General features: G+C 42.3%; 1 protein-coding gene across 1 annotated transcript in view; it reads right to left on the bottom strand.

Annotated features, from left to right (window-relative positions):
- Positions 1-1,407, bottom strand: part of NAALAD2 (N-acetylated alpha-linked acidic dipeptidase 2) — a 39,969-nt gene extending 38,562 nt beyond the window's left edge. The window contains exons 1-2 of the mRNA XM_081155688.1: positions 1,191-1,407; positions 399-510 (exon numbers count right to left, since the gene is read on the bottom strand). Of these exons, the coding sequence (XP_081011814.1) occupies positions 399-510; positions 1,191-1,272 (194 nt within the window). The 5' untranslated portion in view covers positions 1,273-1,407. The remainder of the gene's footprint in view (positions 1-398; positions 511-1,190) is intronic.
- Positions 1,408-16,308: the final 14,901 nt, after the last annotated feature.

Consider the following 16,308-nt stretch of genomic DNA (forward strand, 5'->3'; position numbering starts at 1 on the left):
AACCCCCTTTCCTCTAAAATCACAGTTTACAACCAGTTAAATCTTCCTGGCAGAATACAATGTTTCAATAACACTGCTGATTAAACGGGGCACTGAGGAACAAAGAATAACATTCAGCCGCAGCCCAAAGTTACATGAGGTTGAAACATCTCTTAATAAAGCAATCGGATACTTTTCCTGTAGATGAAGTTAGGCAAGGAAGACTCCCACAACATTCAAATAGATTTGACCCTAAGAGTGGCTTGGGGACGTTTTAAACTACCATAAATGAATGCGATATCGTGCAGCTTCACACAAAAAGGATTACCCATATGACTATAACCAGCTTTAATACACCTCTCACTCTACAATATTTTAAACACTTCATTTTTAAGATCAGAAATGCAAAGCATACTTACCGAAGAAATGATTTAATATTTTCAGCTTTCATCTCGGATACCAGGTTCCACCGTACACTTTGATGATAGCGCAGTGTTGTGGCTGTTTCTTTGAGAGGCTTAATAAACCAGCCTGGGGGCGGGGGGAGAATTCACATATGCACATACACATACCACATACACACATACCTGCTTTAGGCTTTTATAAAAGCTAGAAGCCAAAAATAGCCCTCCCCTAGTAAGAAATAGATCATGGTGAGCTTTACAGAAATACTCATACTAAATGCAGGGAACCTTCCAATTGCCTTGTGTAATGTAATTTTGAGTTGACTAAAATGAGTTTTATATGAGGAAAGTTCTTTTCACCTCAGGCATTAAGGGAAAGGCCTTCATCCAGTTCTGGGGGGGCGGGGAGGGATTTAATTCTTGGCACACGCCTGAAACAGGGCGCATTCCACAGCTATTTAATAAATGATGAGGGAAGGGTAGTCTTTGCAGTGCTGCACATACTAATTCCAAGCTTTGACTCGTTAATGCTTGGAACTGAGACCACGCTTTTCATCCCTGCAGACAGTGGCAACTCGAAATGGTCTTTCCAACGGCCCTTATCAGTGCCCTGCACTCGGTGAGCACTTACTAAATCGGGATTTCAGTCACACTGGAACAGGAAGGCCCAAACGCATTCCATTCGGTTTGCAGTTTGGCCGACACCCCGGGGAGTTCCCCACCCCGGCCGAGCCTGAGCTCAGCCCAGCTTCCCCGCGGAGGAGCCGCTGCCCCGGGCTCGCTCGGGGAGGGCGCAGGGCCACTTACCCACCATAAATCCCGCCAGGAAAGACGCCAGCGCTGCGGCCAAGCACATGCAAAGGTACAGACGGCCCCTGGACTTCGCCATGGCTTCCTCCCGGCTGAACTTGGAGCGCAGGCTGCGGCCGGGAGCCTCGAGGGTGCGGATGAGCCGCGAGAGCGCGCGCGGGCACGGGGACGCGGGGAGCAGCCAGGCTCCCGCGGGGCGGGGCCCCCTCGGGCCCTCCGCGAAGCCCCGCCTCCGCCCCCCGGGCCCCTGCGGGGAGGCGCGGGCCCCTGGGCGCAGCAGCTCCTGGCTCCTGCTGTCCCCGGGTGGCCGCGAGGGGTAAGAGAAAGCCCTGCAGGGGAAGGGACAGGTTGAGCTTACAGTAACCCCGACTGCGGTGGGCGCTCTGAAAATGTCCCGTTTCCAAAAAAGAAAAAGAAAAACAACTCTGCCTTCCTGCCTCTTTGCCACCCCCTTCTAGGAACTGCTGAGTGTCAGCTGGAAATGCATTTAAGTCCTGCTTTTCCTTCCCTGTCGATTACCCTGCTGCCCCTGACTCTGTCCTGATTTCTAACCGGTCACACTTGGGAAGCATTTGGGGTCCCGGCTGCTCCGCTGTCAGAGTTTCTTCAGGCTCCAGCCTCAGAACTGATGTGGTTGCGTTCTTGCGTGGCCCCTTCCCTGAGCGAGCCTCCGAATCTGTTAGCCTCAGTCTCTCCTCCGGTAACCGGGGTTTCCCCGCCTCACTGGAGCCTCGTAGGTTCAAATTAATTAGATTAACCATTGAAAGTGCTCTGCCCCATAACGGACAGCAGGTTCTCAAATGCCACCCTCCCCCACCCCCCCTCCTGCCACATTTATACACGTTTCTCTTTAAAAGCGTTTTGTCTTCGTAGTATGTACAAGAGGGTTGGGTGTTTTTTTTTACAACAATAAAAAAAGTGCTTAGAAAGTTTGACCCTGTAACTAGGACTCCTGCATCCACCCGCAACTCCCGGCTGGATTCCTCGTGTCCAACCAAAGGCAGTTTTGCAGCCAAAGGAAAAACGCCTCCGGAGCGGGTTAGGGAAGAGCCGGTGCCTCGGTGGTCGCACCCCCAATCCGCGCGGCGTTTTCCGAGGCCTTGATGGCCTCAGCTGTGAAAAGTATGTAAACCCGGCCACTTCGAAAAGGGGTGGGAGTCACCATCCCAGGGGAACAGCCTTACCCCTCTCACTCCTCAGACTTTGAAATGTTTCAAATGAGCAAAATAACAGACAGAGCAACATTGTATTCCTAACAACTGTGTGCAAAGCAGGCGTTGGGACAGCGAGCAGCGCCACTGCAGAGCTAAAGAATAACCTGGCTTATCTGCACCTATAGAAATTCCTCCCCTCCACTAAGGTAATTCCCATGCCCTTCCTCAGGCAAAGCCCGGGCCTTCCCCTCTAATCCCAACGCTATCTGGGTTTCTGCCTGAATCAAGGGCTTCCTGAAGAGCTATTCTTTTGGATATCAGATAAACGCTTATTGCCTCTCCCTTGGGCCTTTCAGTTTAGATTAACATTACAGTTAAGGCACTTTACTTTGCTCCTAAGGAGTTTCCAGCAGAGTCTCATTGCTTTTTTCTTGCACTGTAATTGTGGATGAATATATCTGATGATTTTTCTCTTGGCACTTTTGTGGAATCCCTGACAGTTACCTTTGAGCCAAATATGGTTGGTGAATTAATTGGTTTCAAAATATTTCTATGTTGCCGGGCTGGTGTTGCTCAGAGGTTGAGCATTGACTTATGATCCAGGAGGTCATGGTTCGATTCCCTGTCAGGGCACATGACGGGGTTGCAGGCTTGATCCCCAGCAGGGGGCATGCAGGAGGCAGCTGATCAGTGACTCTCATCATTGATGTTTCTCTCTCTCCCTCCCTCTCTCCCTCTAATAACCAAATTAGGTTATTCCTCTCTGAAATCAATAAAAACATTTAAAAATTATATATGTTTCTACGTTGTTAAAGCCTAGTTTCTACTTTGACAGTTGGGTGAAAAGGGTCTCCTCAATGCCACAATGTCAAATGTTAGCTGTGTCAGTATACACAAAAATGTGTTACACATATAGCTTTTGAGGATTGATTGTATAATTTATTAATTTCCAGGCCCTTGGCCTTTTCTATCTGCTACCCATGGGATCATTATCATTGACATTTCTCTCAAAAGGCAGATCAAAATCATCTGTAGAAAAAGGCTTGTTGCAGAAAGTTAGAAAGAAGCGATTAAAATTAAGTTATTTGTGAAATTTGTTTTTTTCTACTCTTATCTCAATTTTATGGCTAAAGTTTAATTAATAGAAGAAATCAGTGTATTGACTGGCACAATTTTCCAAGTTGATCACTTTTCCCTGATTTAAATTGGGTTTGTTTTTTAATAACATTTATTTGGTAAATCACAGAGGTAGAAGAAGTAATTCCTAGAGGAAATGGGTTTAGGAAACAAGTTATAGAGGCAAAGGAAGGGCCCTCGGAGCTTGGGAGTGAGAAAGCTAAAGGTAACGTGCCTTGAGGAGGGGCGGGGGGGGGCACAGGCATGCTCCCAAGAGGGAGAGCACCGAATTAGGTTCTTCTTTTTTTTAAAATATCTCTTTATTGATTTCAGAGAGAGGAAAGGAGAGGGAGAGAGAGAGACAGAAACATCAATGATGAGAGAGTCATTTATCGGCTACAGCCCGCAACCCGGGCATGTGCCCTGACCGGGAATCGACCCCTGATCTCCTGGATCCTAGGTCGACGCTTAACCACTGAGCCACGCCCGGCCGGGCGAATTAGGTTATTCTTAAATCAAGACCTATTGAGAGTCTATAGCATGCCAGACACTGAAAAATTCCGAGAATCTGATCCTTGCCTTTAGGAAGCCTACAATACAATGAGAAGGCAAATAGTGAATATGTAATTAAACATAAAGTGTTCTAAGAAGGAACAGTATTACCTTAAATGGGAAGGTTGTCGCTGCCTCAGTAAGTGGCATCTACAATCTTTATCTTGCCAATCCATCGTAAAAGTCCAGTTAGCTGGTTCAGTAGTCTTTGGCCTTGTGTTAATACAGATACAGAAACATTATTTCATCTTAATTAACCTTATAACAGAAGGCTGCTGTCACAGTTTCTAAGTATTCATATCCTGGAAGCACACTAAACAAAGCAACACTTGCTTTATGTCACCCCCTTCCAATTTTTCCTTCAAAGCTAAAAAGTGTATAGGAGAGTACTTTTTTTTTTTGGTATTGGAAAATGCACCTCCCAATAAAACTATTTGACTCATTTGACCTGTTCATTATTCGGTGAGCCTCTAACATGACAGAACTATTTTCTCCATTCACAGACTTAAGTTGCTCTTACATAATTTTCCCCCTTTTTCATATCCTGAGAGAGGCAGTCTTGTAACTTCCATGTTCAAATTCCATCAAATGGGTCACAGCAAGGTTTGAAAACAAAGGGCGACGTATGGCCTAGTAAAGTAGTACATGTAAATCCCTCAAGGCACATACCAATGGTTAAGATTTAATAGAGAAGAAATACTGTTTAACTGTGTCAAGATTCATATTTTGTTTGAAAATGTTGCCTTATCTTTCATAAGAGAGGGATCACCTAGATGCTCGCTGCACGCATACAGACATGATATCGACATTAATGATGTCACAAGGTGACATGGTGATCGGGTCATCAGATGGTGATGTTCACTTTCCGAAAGAGTGAACGACTGGTGTTATGATGGCGGAGATTCATGAGAACAGATATATTCCAGTCGAATATTTCTAAACCCTGGGTCCAAAAACTACCAAAAATCCATTTCCAACTTAAGATGTTGGAATCTTAGTACACTGTGCGATATACCATAACCTATCAGAGAACAGGCGAGAAGGGAAACGGGTCAGATAGTGACAAAAGGGGAAGAGACTAATAAAATTGAGAAGACATTTCAAGAGAAAAGCACAAAACCATGATTGGGTGCTTTCCTTCTGATGTCACAATTACCCTACTCAACAGTAAATGTATAAATTAGAAAAGACCCACCAGGTTAAAGTGCAAAGCAAAGAGCAGACCCCCACCGGCCCTCCTACCAACGGGATGTGAGTACCATGGCAATGCCCTTCCGGTGGAAACTCGGCACCGGGAAGTTCTACAAGTCGGCCTTTAAACCAAAGTTTCTGGCTCAGTATTTCTCATTCCTGAGCGACACGTGCCTTCAGTCTATTTTCCGCGATGGCTTTTACCCGACAGTGCCGGGGTGAGGGGGCCCCCGTGCTTTTTCTTCCAGCTCTCTCATCCTCTAGCCTCACTTACATCCTCAGGCCCTGCTGACCTTCAGTATTATTAGATGTTGAATAAATCTCTAGATTCTTGATCTTGCTTCTAATAGCGCCTTTTCTATCCCATCTTACCTGGCACCTATGTTCACTTGATGAGACCAGTTTCCCTCAAACCAGATAAATTTTCACTTCATGGGGAAGTGGAAATGAGTCCCACAGGGACTTATGGGGTCAGAGGGGAAGGGTGGGCCGGGCCCTCCCTCTGCCAACGGTATTTGCTACATATTCTCTTACGAAGTTCTGACCCTTCAATGATATCATTTTCTTCCTGTTCTCATCTTTGTCCCCAGTTGAGCACCAAGAAGCTCTCCTACCTTCTGCAGTTGCTGTGATGTCTGCTCTGGAGATGTGGGTGCCCTTCTGGCCCTTCACTCTTTGTTTTCTCTCACACCTGGCATCCAACCGACCGGTAAGTTCTATCGGCTGTGCAGTCAAAATGCACCTCGAATCCGGCTACTTCACCGGTATTCCTCTAACTCAGCCACAATCATCTCTACTCTGGACTTCTGGCTCCGCTCTTGCTCATGTACAGACCACCTTGGACTTAGCAGAGTTTTCTTCCAGATCAGGGTGTTACTAAAATCCTTTCAAAGCTTTTTCCTTAAACTTAAAAACAAGATTCAGACTTCTTGAGCTGGCAACCAAACCTACTTGATGTAGCTTTTGAATCTTGCCTCCCCCTCTGAGGGAAGGAAACACATGAAAACCAAATGCATAAAGACTAGGAAACCACCACATCAGCAGCGGTCACCAACATCACAAAGAACCAGACAATACCAAAGGGAGGCCTGTGCTACTGAGCTGTCCTGGGGAGAGTCTAGTACGTCCACAGGTCTACAGATGAGGGAGGCATTGGTAAGCGGCAGATGGCCAAGAAAGTTCCACGGCTTCTTCCACTGCACTGTCCCAGGGTACCCAACAAAGCAGAACAGTAGAAAAAAGGTATTCTTCAAAATTTATAATTAGAGGCAGTTATTAGAAAAACTAAAAGTATTTCATGTTTTTACTCTAGTGCACTGAGATACTTTAATCAACTGGTAGCTCTTCTTGGCCAGCTACAATGACCAAGGGCAATATAATTCACAACCATAGCAGTGTCATTCCTATTCTGCAAGCTCTGTCCACAATCAAGATCAATCCTACGGTTCCCTAAACTGCCCCGGCAGTGTTTGGAATTCAGTGCTTACCTCTCCTCTCGCAGTCTCAGACCATCCTGAGAAAGCCTGCCGGATACTTGCCAAGCTCCTCGCACTGCTATCAGAATGCCTTTTCCTTCATAGACCCAGACAAGCGAGGCTATTAGGGAGCACGTGAAAGAGTTTTTCAGATAATCGAAACCTTCACTGCTCTTAGAGTGGTGAAGTTATTGCAGACTCTGGTTTGCACACAGAAATGGATGAAAAGGTCAAGGGAAGAAGAGACAGTGTAAGAGGACCTGTGGTCCAAAGAATGTGAAATAACTGGTTCAATGGATGCTCTCTGGCTTTCACAGAGAACAGCATTTTAACAGCCCTCTGTCCTCATGCCTAAAACACAGGTCATCCTTCCACAACAAAACTAAATCTCTAACCAACACAGACATTCAGTTTATCCCTCCTGAAGTCTCTTTCCATAAATAAGAATGTCATTAAGGTAGTTCAGAAAAATTCCTTTAAGATGGAACTGACATCTGAGTGTAACTTGCCTATCGCAGGATAGGATAAACATCCCTACAACTGAATAAATAAAATTCAACTTTAAATGTGCAAAAAAGAATAGTAAAAATCAAAGGATGACTAAAGCCATCCATAGACATTGTCACAAGTTTTTCTTCAAAAAGATTTAAAAAGCACTTAACTCCAATGAACTGGGAAAGATGACCATTACCCTGGTCATTCTTGTCATCTCTGTAGGAAAGAAGTCGTGGTGAGCAGGCATAATCTAAGGATTGGTTTTTGCTGTATCAGAGCAGGTATGTTTAATAGCAAAGAATATTGGCAGAAATAGGTAGGCTATTTTATTTTTTAGTGTCTATATGTTATATTTGGAGTTATGGTAAAAAAGTTATTAAAATTTGTTATTTTTATTTCACTGTTTTCTGCCGTATCAGTAAAAAGAAATGTTTCCAATTCTTTTATTGTGGTAAATAGGTCACTTTAGAAGAATAGAATGGCCAATTCATCAAAAGAACACAATTATTGTAAACATTTAGGCACTAACAGAAGATCTTTAAAATAGATGTGGCAATCAATAATAGAACTGCAAGAAGAAATAACAAATCCACAATCACAGAATATTTTGATACTCCTCTATCAATAATTGACAGAACAAATCAGCATGAAATTAATAAAGATATAGAAGATGGAGCGACACTATCAACCAACTTGAGCTAATTAACATAGAACATACCACCCAACAGCAGCGGTTGATGCTTTCAATTATGTGCATTTAGCAAGATAGTCCATATTCTAGGCCATAAAACTAATCAAAGCAACTTTGAAATGATGAAAATCCACACAAGTTACATTTTCTGAATATAATGAAATTAAATTAGAAAGCAATGACAAAGAAATTCCCAATTATTTGAAAACTAAATAATGGACTTCTTAAATAACCTACAATTCAAAGAAAAAATATGAAGGGAAATTACAAAGTGTTTTACACTCAAAATGAAAACACAACATATCAAGATCAATGGGATGATAGTAAAGCAACCCTTACGGGGGAAATTTATAACACTAAAATCTCGATATTAGAAAAGAAGAAAAGTCTCAAGTCAATGACTTCAGATTTCACCCTAAGAATCTAGAAGAAAAAAAAGAAAGAAATTAAGCCCAAAGTAAGCCGAAGCACATAAATAACAATCTGAGCAGAAATCAATGATAAAGAAAACAAAAATAAGAAAATTTTTTAAAAACCCAAGTCCTTGAAAAGGTCAATAAACTTGATAAACCTCTAGTCAGACTGATCAGAAAAGAAGGAATGCAAATTACCAATATAGGAATCAAAAGGTGGCATCACTATAGATTCTACAGATAGTAAACAACGGGTAAGAATATATTATAAACAACTTTCTGCCAATAAATTAGGCCATTTAGATGAAGTAGAAAAAAAAACCTAGAAAGGCACTTCAGCTCATAATTAAACAAGTTGAGTTTACAACTCCCTTCAGTGAGGAAAACACATGCCAAGGGGAACCATGAGGTGTCTCAGAAACAGTATGTTAGAAAAAGCATATGAAGTTTGGGCTTCGGTCGAGGGATTTGAGTGAGGGTCTAAGGAAATGGGCATTTGCTCTAACCGGGTGCTGCCAACATGCAGAAATAGCATATGGTTCAATCATTTTACTGTAAAGTGTTACTCAAGAGAAATCAAAGCATATTTCCATACAAAGACTTGTACATGAGTGTTCATAGCAGTTTTATTTGTTATATCCCCAAAGTGAAAACAGAGATTTTCGTGAACAAGTAAATGGTTAACAAACCATGGTATATCCATTCAAATGAGTATTATTTCTGCAATACAAATTCATGTACATAGCAACATGGGTAAATCTCAAAATAAATGCCCCTTTGGGTCATCGATCACCTCTTGCCACTCCTGTTTTCCCCTTCCCTTGACATAAAAGAAGACTGCACCCTGTTCTTTCTTAAGATGAATTTGAGGCGCCAGTAAGTCTCCATCTTCTCGGTTGGTATCTTCTCCATCAGTAAACCTTTCCTTACTCCAAACTGACATTTTGAGTTTTGGCCTTTTGCAGCATCAGGCACAAGGACTTTGAACTGGTAACAGGATATTTTTCCATTTATTTGTTAGACTTTTAATATTCTGCGGAAACTGACCTCATGGCCTATGGGTCAATGCTGTATGCAAATGTCTATCGATGTCCCCAGTGTTGGGTATTTTCAGGATCTTTTTGGTTTGGTTTCTACCTCTTGTCCCAGCTTTGAAATTCATTTGAGATTTCCAAGAGTAGGACAGAGACAGTGCTACCCCTCGTAATTTTTAATTTATAGATGCCGGCTTCTCCTTACACATTGGCTCTCTCAGGTTTAGCACGTAATGACTGACTGCATGTGAGAATCACCTGGCACTGCACACATGCCAGTCACTGGAGCCTAATCCCGGGGAGTCTGCATTCATTGTCTGTCCCAGGGACCGGCGTAATTAAGAGCTCCACTGGTGAATATGTAACTAAAGCTGAAAACCACTAGCTTGTAATCTTGTTACTCAAAGTTTGGTCAAAGGTCAGCAGCAGCATTACCTGGGACCCCTCTCAGGCCTCCCTTTCAATCAGTGAGGATCTGCAGTTTGACAAGACACCCAGGTGACCTCAATGTACTTTAATTTGGAGAAATACTGCTCTAGAAAACAGACTCCAATGGGACTCAAGTTCTTAAAATGCATTGATATTCTGAGTACAAGTCTTTCAAAATGTGTTCAAGATTAATTGGAATATTTTTAGCACTTTGAACTTTTATATAACTTTTTTTCTGAGAATCAAACCATTTTACTGAGAGTGAAGGGAGCAGAGTTTGCAACCCCCGACTATGGTTCTTTGAGATATTTTTAAGCTGGTTACTTTTAAGAAAAGACAGACTCAGGAAAACTTGGACCTTTCCCTTTGCTCCCTAAAAACTGTAGATAGAGGACCTGCTCCAGACGGGGAGATATCATCACAGAAAACTACAGTTTGAAATGAACTAGTGTGGGACAGACAAGGGAGAACCTAGCAAGGCCCATTTGAGCCAATTCTTCTCTGTGCCCCATTGTTAAAGACGGCCCAGGAAAGTTACGGAACATTTGCTTTTTTATCTCCATGTGACTTCCAGCCCTTTGAAGTCCCAAACCACAAAACCCCTTCTTAGCTCCAGGTGGAGTGCAAGCCTCAGCCGCCCAGGGTGTCCTAGGGCCTCCGTGTTCTTAGGGCACTCTCAAATATACAATTTATTAAATGTGGTCATTTTCTCCTGTTAATATGTCTCATTTTAATTTATTAGCCCGGGAAGAAAAAGTTAGAAGATGGGATAATTTTTTTTTTTTTTTGGTCCCCACAAGGGGCTTAGGGGAAGGGCCGAAGGGCCAGGGGGACAATGAGACCCACTGGGATCTCCCCAGCTTCATAGTTGCCAAAAACTTTTACATAACTTTTAGAATCTACTTTAATTTTTCAAAGGAAAAAAACCCCCAGCCTGCTTGGTTTGTAGTTTTCATTTTAAATAAATTTATCTGAAATTATTTAACAAATTAAACTATTCAAACATATTACTACAAATATATGTCAATATATTACCACAAATGCCATAGTTCCCTGATGCAAGTATCTACAACTGTTTTTAAGAAAGAAAGAAAAAAAGAAAGAAAGAAAGAGGCCTCTAAATCTGCATCATGTCTGAGGAACTGAGAAAACAGGAAATAGCTTTTGCACAGATTCCACACCCTCATTGCTTTTCATAATAGCCTGTAATGGAAAAAAATTTCCCACAAGGTGGCAGTAACGCATCAATTCCAGCCTCAGAAATTAAAAACAAAAAGATTTTGCTTATTCATGGTTAAAATAGGCTTTTCTGAACTCATTCTAACATATAGAATTAAGAAATTCAACTTAATATATTTTATTACTTATAGGTGGGTAGTTTTGGTAGTTTGAATTGTTTTCATTTTAATATATTTAAAGGAAATAGTGTTCTGCATATTAACCAATGTGACATGTGAAGGTATTTTACTCTAATTTCAGAAATGTCCCACCTAAAAAATGTTAACATTCCATAACAGGTGAATATTAAATTTTTATGTTGTTTAAAAGTAAAGAATCCCTACAAATATGCCCGATTTAAAAAAATGCATAAGCAATTGAAAGGAGGCAGGATAGCCAACTAGAACAATTAGATCCATAGGCACAAAAATTAGCTTTGATTAACTTCACAGCTAAAACAAAAATTAACTCAAATGGATCAGAGAATGTAAAACCATAAAACTTTTATCAAAAAACAGAGGAGAAATATCCTTGGACCTCGGGCTAGGTAGTAATTTTTATGCTTGACAACAAAAGCACAATCCACAAAAGTAAAAACATTTATAAAATTAGATTTCACCAAAATAAAAAACTTTGCCCTGTGAAAAAGCCATTAAAGGATGAAAAGGCAAATTGCGGACTGGGGAAAATAATTCGCATACCACATACCTGACAAAGAACTTCCAGGTAGAATACATAGAGGATTAACAGTGAAAAAACATGCTATCTAATTAGAAAATAGGCAAAAGACATGCATAGACCCTTTACTGGGAATGATACACAGATGTTCAATGAGCACAGGAAAATACATTCAATATCATCAGCCATTAGGGAAATGCACATGGAAACCAGGGCGAGGTGTCACTGTACATCTAGCAGAACGGCTGAGACAAAAACAAACAACACCAAAGGCTTTCAAGGAAGAGAATACGGAAGTTTCTTACAAAACGAAATATTTATCAAATGTACAACTCAGCAAATGAATCCTTGGGCATTTATCCTAGAGATATAAAATGGATTTACATCCACACAAAAACATACATATGAATGCATATAGGCTGTATTCATAATATCCCCAACCTGGGAGCAACTCAAATGTCAACGGGTGACTGGTCAAACAAACCGTACCATGCAATTCTACTCAGCAAAAAAAATAAAGAACTATAAATACATGCAAAACTTGAGTGGGTCCCAAGGGAATTATGCTGAGTTTAAAAAGTCAATCTCCAAATGTTTCATACTGTATGATCCTATTTATTAAAAATTCTTGAAATGCCAAAATCACATAGATAGATATCAGATTAATAGTTGCCGAGCGTTAGGAACAGAATGAATGAGAGAGTTGGCTGTGGCTGTGAAGGACAGGACAACGGATCCTTGTAATGGAATATTCTGTATCCTGATTGTGTTGGTGGTTCCATGAATTCATACACATAATAAACGCACAGACGCGCACACACACACACACACACAAACGAGTACATGTAAAACTAGTGATATCTGAATAAGGTCTGTGAATCGTATCAATGTCAATCTCTAGGTTGTGATAATGTACCATAGTTATGCACGATGCTACCACTGGGAGAAAATGGGCGAAGGCCGTAAGTGCCTTCTCTGTATTATAGCTTACAACTACATGTGACTCTCTAATTACCAAAATAAAAAACAGTAAGGCCTGCTTCTATCATACAAAATATTCAAAGAACATACACTGCATAAAGTTGAATTATTGAACGTTTACTCAGTCTAGAATCATGTATTTCTTAATGTCTCCACCCATTTGCTTGAGAGTATGTCCATGTATAGTATTTTTTAAATGTTGTTAATGGGTTCTTGGAAACTGCAACTTTAAGCGAATCAACATTTAACAAGACCAACTTTATCACAAGCTAACGGCTATAAACAAGAATTAAATTCCTAAGGTATATTTCTGGTCACAAAAACAGCACCAAACTTCAAAATAAAGATCCCAAACTCTTCCAATATTAATAGCTGAAAGAAATGTGATCAGTACATACATTTTAAAAAGATTAATAAAAACAAGATAATGTTTTTCTAACCCACTTATTCCAGTTCAGGGTCGCAGGTGGCCGAAGCCTCTCCCTGCAGCTCAGGGTGCAAAGCAAGACACCTGGGTGGGAGGCCTCTCCCTCAGAGCCACCTGCACCCACCCAGACTGGGACAATGGAGCGCCCATTCCCCTCACCTGCGCACCTTGGGGAAGTGGGAGGAAATGGGGGACAGAGAAAACCCACGCAGACGTGGGGAGAACCTGCAGACTCCACACAGGCAGTGGCCCCAGCCGGGAATCAGTTTTTTTCTCTCATCAACATTATGTAAAAAAACTAAATTGAATGAAATGATGTTATTTAAAAAGTATAAATTACTTTTTAGTGTAGTTACCCCCATGTCAGTTTTTATTAAGTCCCTCATTCTTAACACCTGCACAGTATTTATGATTAATGGGTGATGGGCTTGTTTTTTCTCATTGTTGTTCTTGTATCTTCTCTCTCAAAAATGTTGTATTTCAGAAAGGAAAAAAAATACAAGGAGGCTGTCTCCTGCAGTTCCTTTAAGTAACTTAGAATTAAAATGACAGGTTCAAATCGTATGTACATTAAACAAGTCCACAGTGATTCTATGCCACGTTAGTAGTAGCAGCATAGTTTTAACATCTGTGAATCTGCCACAAAACCCGACAACAAAGCAGCATCTATGACAAGACAGGGGGATGAGGTACCCCCGTGAGCCCCACACCCCATGAACCCCGCACCCCCGCGAGCCCCACGCTGAACAAATAAAGCCAAACCACAAAGACCCAGGGGAACCACCACCTGTCCTGGAGGACGCAAGGCGAGGACACAGGGTCCCCAAAGGCTCTGAGAGCTGTGAAACTTAGAAATCCAATTGCTGACCCCCTCCCCCAGTTCAGGGACTCCTGCCCGACCGAGAGCAGCAACTGAGGCCAGGAGGGGCTGCTGGGTCCCGACTCCTTAGGGGAGAGAGAGGGTGGTGACAGCAGGTGGAGTGGTCGTCTGCACCCCATGGAGCTCCCCAAATTAACCGCTTCCAGGACAAAGCCCTGTCCTGAGGAGTAACTTCAGAAAGTCAACTTTAAGTCAAGTTGGACAAAGACACCAAGGCCCAAGAAGAGAAGTCCAGGTAGACACGGGGGAAGGGGCGAAGTCAGACCTCAGCAAGCCCGAGCACAGCCGGTTCCTTACCCTCAGTTCCAGGATGCCAGATGCCCTGAATGTGAGCCACCAGGCAGCCTTGGTTCCACGGGGGACGCTCTCCTGACTCGGGTTACTAATCCGGTCATTCTCCCTTCTCAGATCTGAATGACGGCAGACAATTGCTCAGCAAAAAGTACCTAATATTTTTCTTGGGAAAATAAGTGCTGAAAGGCCTCTCTCAAAGCCCTCGCTCCGGCTTGACATACGGACGTGAAATACCATCAGTGCTTGATTCTGTTCAGCTTTTTATTGGGGGCAGCAGGCCCCACCTCCTGCAAAGAGCTATTAACTCCATCTGTGGGTGCTCCACCGCCCTGTCCTATCTTAGAGTCATCCCTCCCAGTGCAGAACACACACATCCATTTTCATTTGCTCTCTCTCCCTCTATCCCATGGGCATATGCATTTTTGTTTGTTTTCTCCCATATTAAAAACAAAACAAAACAGCTTCCCTCCTTCAGCGTAGCACAAATCAAAGACGACAGAAACAAATGCAGAATCCAGCTGACGGAAAGGAAGGTGACGGTTCGGTGCTCTGACGATGTAGAGATGAGAGAATGATGAAAAGTGGGAGAAAATGGGGACGAGAAGGCATTCTGTAGAATAAACGTCCCGCCTGCCCCATCGCTAATGCCTGGGAGTCAACGAGTTTGTTTGTGGAAGTGGAGGCATGTTTACTGCTACCAAGGGAAACACTTAATGTTAGTATTTTATCAAACTGGAGAGTGAAGGAGGCTGGAGGGGAAGAAAGAGAGCCCAAGGCATGTCTCAGTCTGGAGACAGTAACTGCTGTCTGAAGAAAGTGGTGCGTTTAGGGAGCTAGACCAGGTAGCCACCAGAACAAAAATCCAGCCTCCCTAAATATCTCAACGCTAAAACAAAAGCGAGAAATACAAACAAGCTAGTGAAAGACAAATATATGCATGCAACACATAGGATAGAGTACTATACCCCCAAATAAAAGAAAACAAAATTCATATTAATCAAAGTCAATGCACTTATTTCTCTTATGAAAAGAAAAATGGGTATCGTCCAATTAAATCACAAACTCAATTTTATGCTGAATGTAAGATACCTAAAACTTGAGAAATGTGGAAAATAAATGGGCTGGCAATACACACACCAAAAGGATGTCTCCTCTTTATGTTTATGGAGTAATAGCGCAGTGGAGAAGCACACGGCACATTTTCTCACGTTTTTGCACTTGCACAGCTGGAGGTGTTTACACCACGAGTGTGAGTTTATTTGAACACATAAAGAGGATGCTTTTATATAATTAGAAATAGGAATGATAACAGTGAGTGAAAGGAGAAAACAGTAGTATCTGCCTTGAGGGGTGAAAGGAAAGAGCCAGCGTTGGGTACTTAGTGATGACATTACCATAGGGCAAGTTCTTTCCAGCGAAAAGTCCTTGCCCTGCTGCTGAAATCACGTGGGATCCTGGGAGAGTCCTGATGGATTCTCACAGATCTGCCGTCAGCTGTGCTATTGCCGCCGACGCAGTGGGAAGCCTCAGACTTGGGTTCAGCTGTTGTATCCTTGATGGTCCTATTTTGCTCTTTAGGGAGGCTGTGGCACTGCAGTTATATTTGGGATACTTTGATTCCAAACAAATAATCTCTCCCGAATGTGAGTGAGACATACACCTTGATCCCCATGGAATAACCCTTTGGTAGAAATCCCGAGATTGGATTTCTCGGCAATGACTGTGGCATCCTGGACAGGCTGAGAAACAGGTCACCTTTCCATTCCCCACGGGCTGGGAGCTGGGGTAGGTTTAATGTGAGGAAGCCTAAAGTTATTATTGTTGCAGATTTAATTTACTTTGTGGCTCTTTTATCGAAATAAAATAAATACCGCACAACTGTACTAAATAAATTTATAATTTTTTTTCTCTCTTTCCCCTAATGAGAGGAGACCCACAGGTACATGAGGATCTTGCTTCATTTACAATGTTTTCAGGGCCACAGGTTCTCCTAATAGTGTTTAGGGACACCTCTCTAAGTTATTAATCGAGTTGAGTGAATCTAAGTTAGAACCAGGCGATGGAAACCAGGTGAGAGCGTTATGTTA

The sequence above is a fragment of the Miniopterus schreibersii genome, assembly GCF_964146895.1.
Source record: "Miniopterus schreibersii genome assembly, chromosome: 12".
In the NCBI taxonomy this organism is placed as follows: domain Eukaryota; kingdom Metazoa; phylum Chordata; class Mammalia; order Chiroptera; family Miniopteridae; genus Miniopterus; species Miniopterus schreibersii.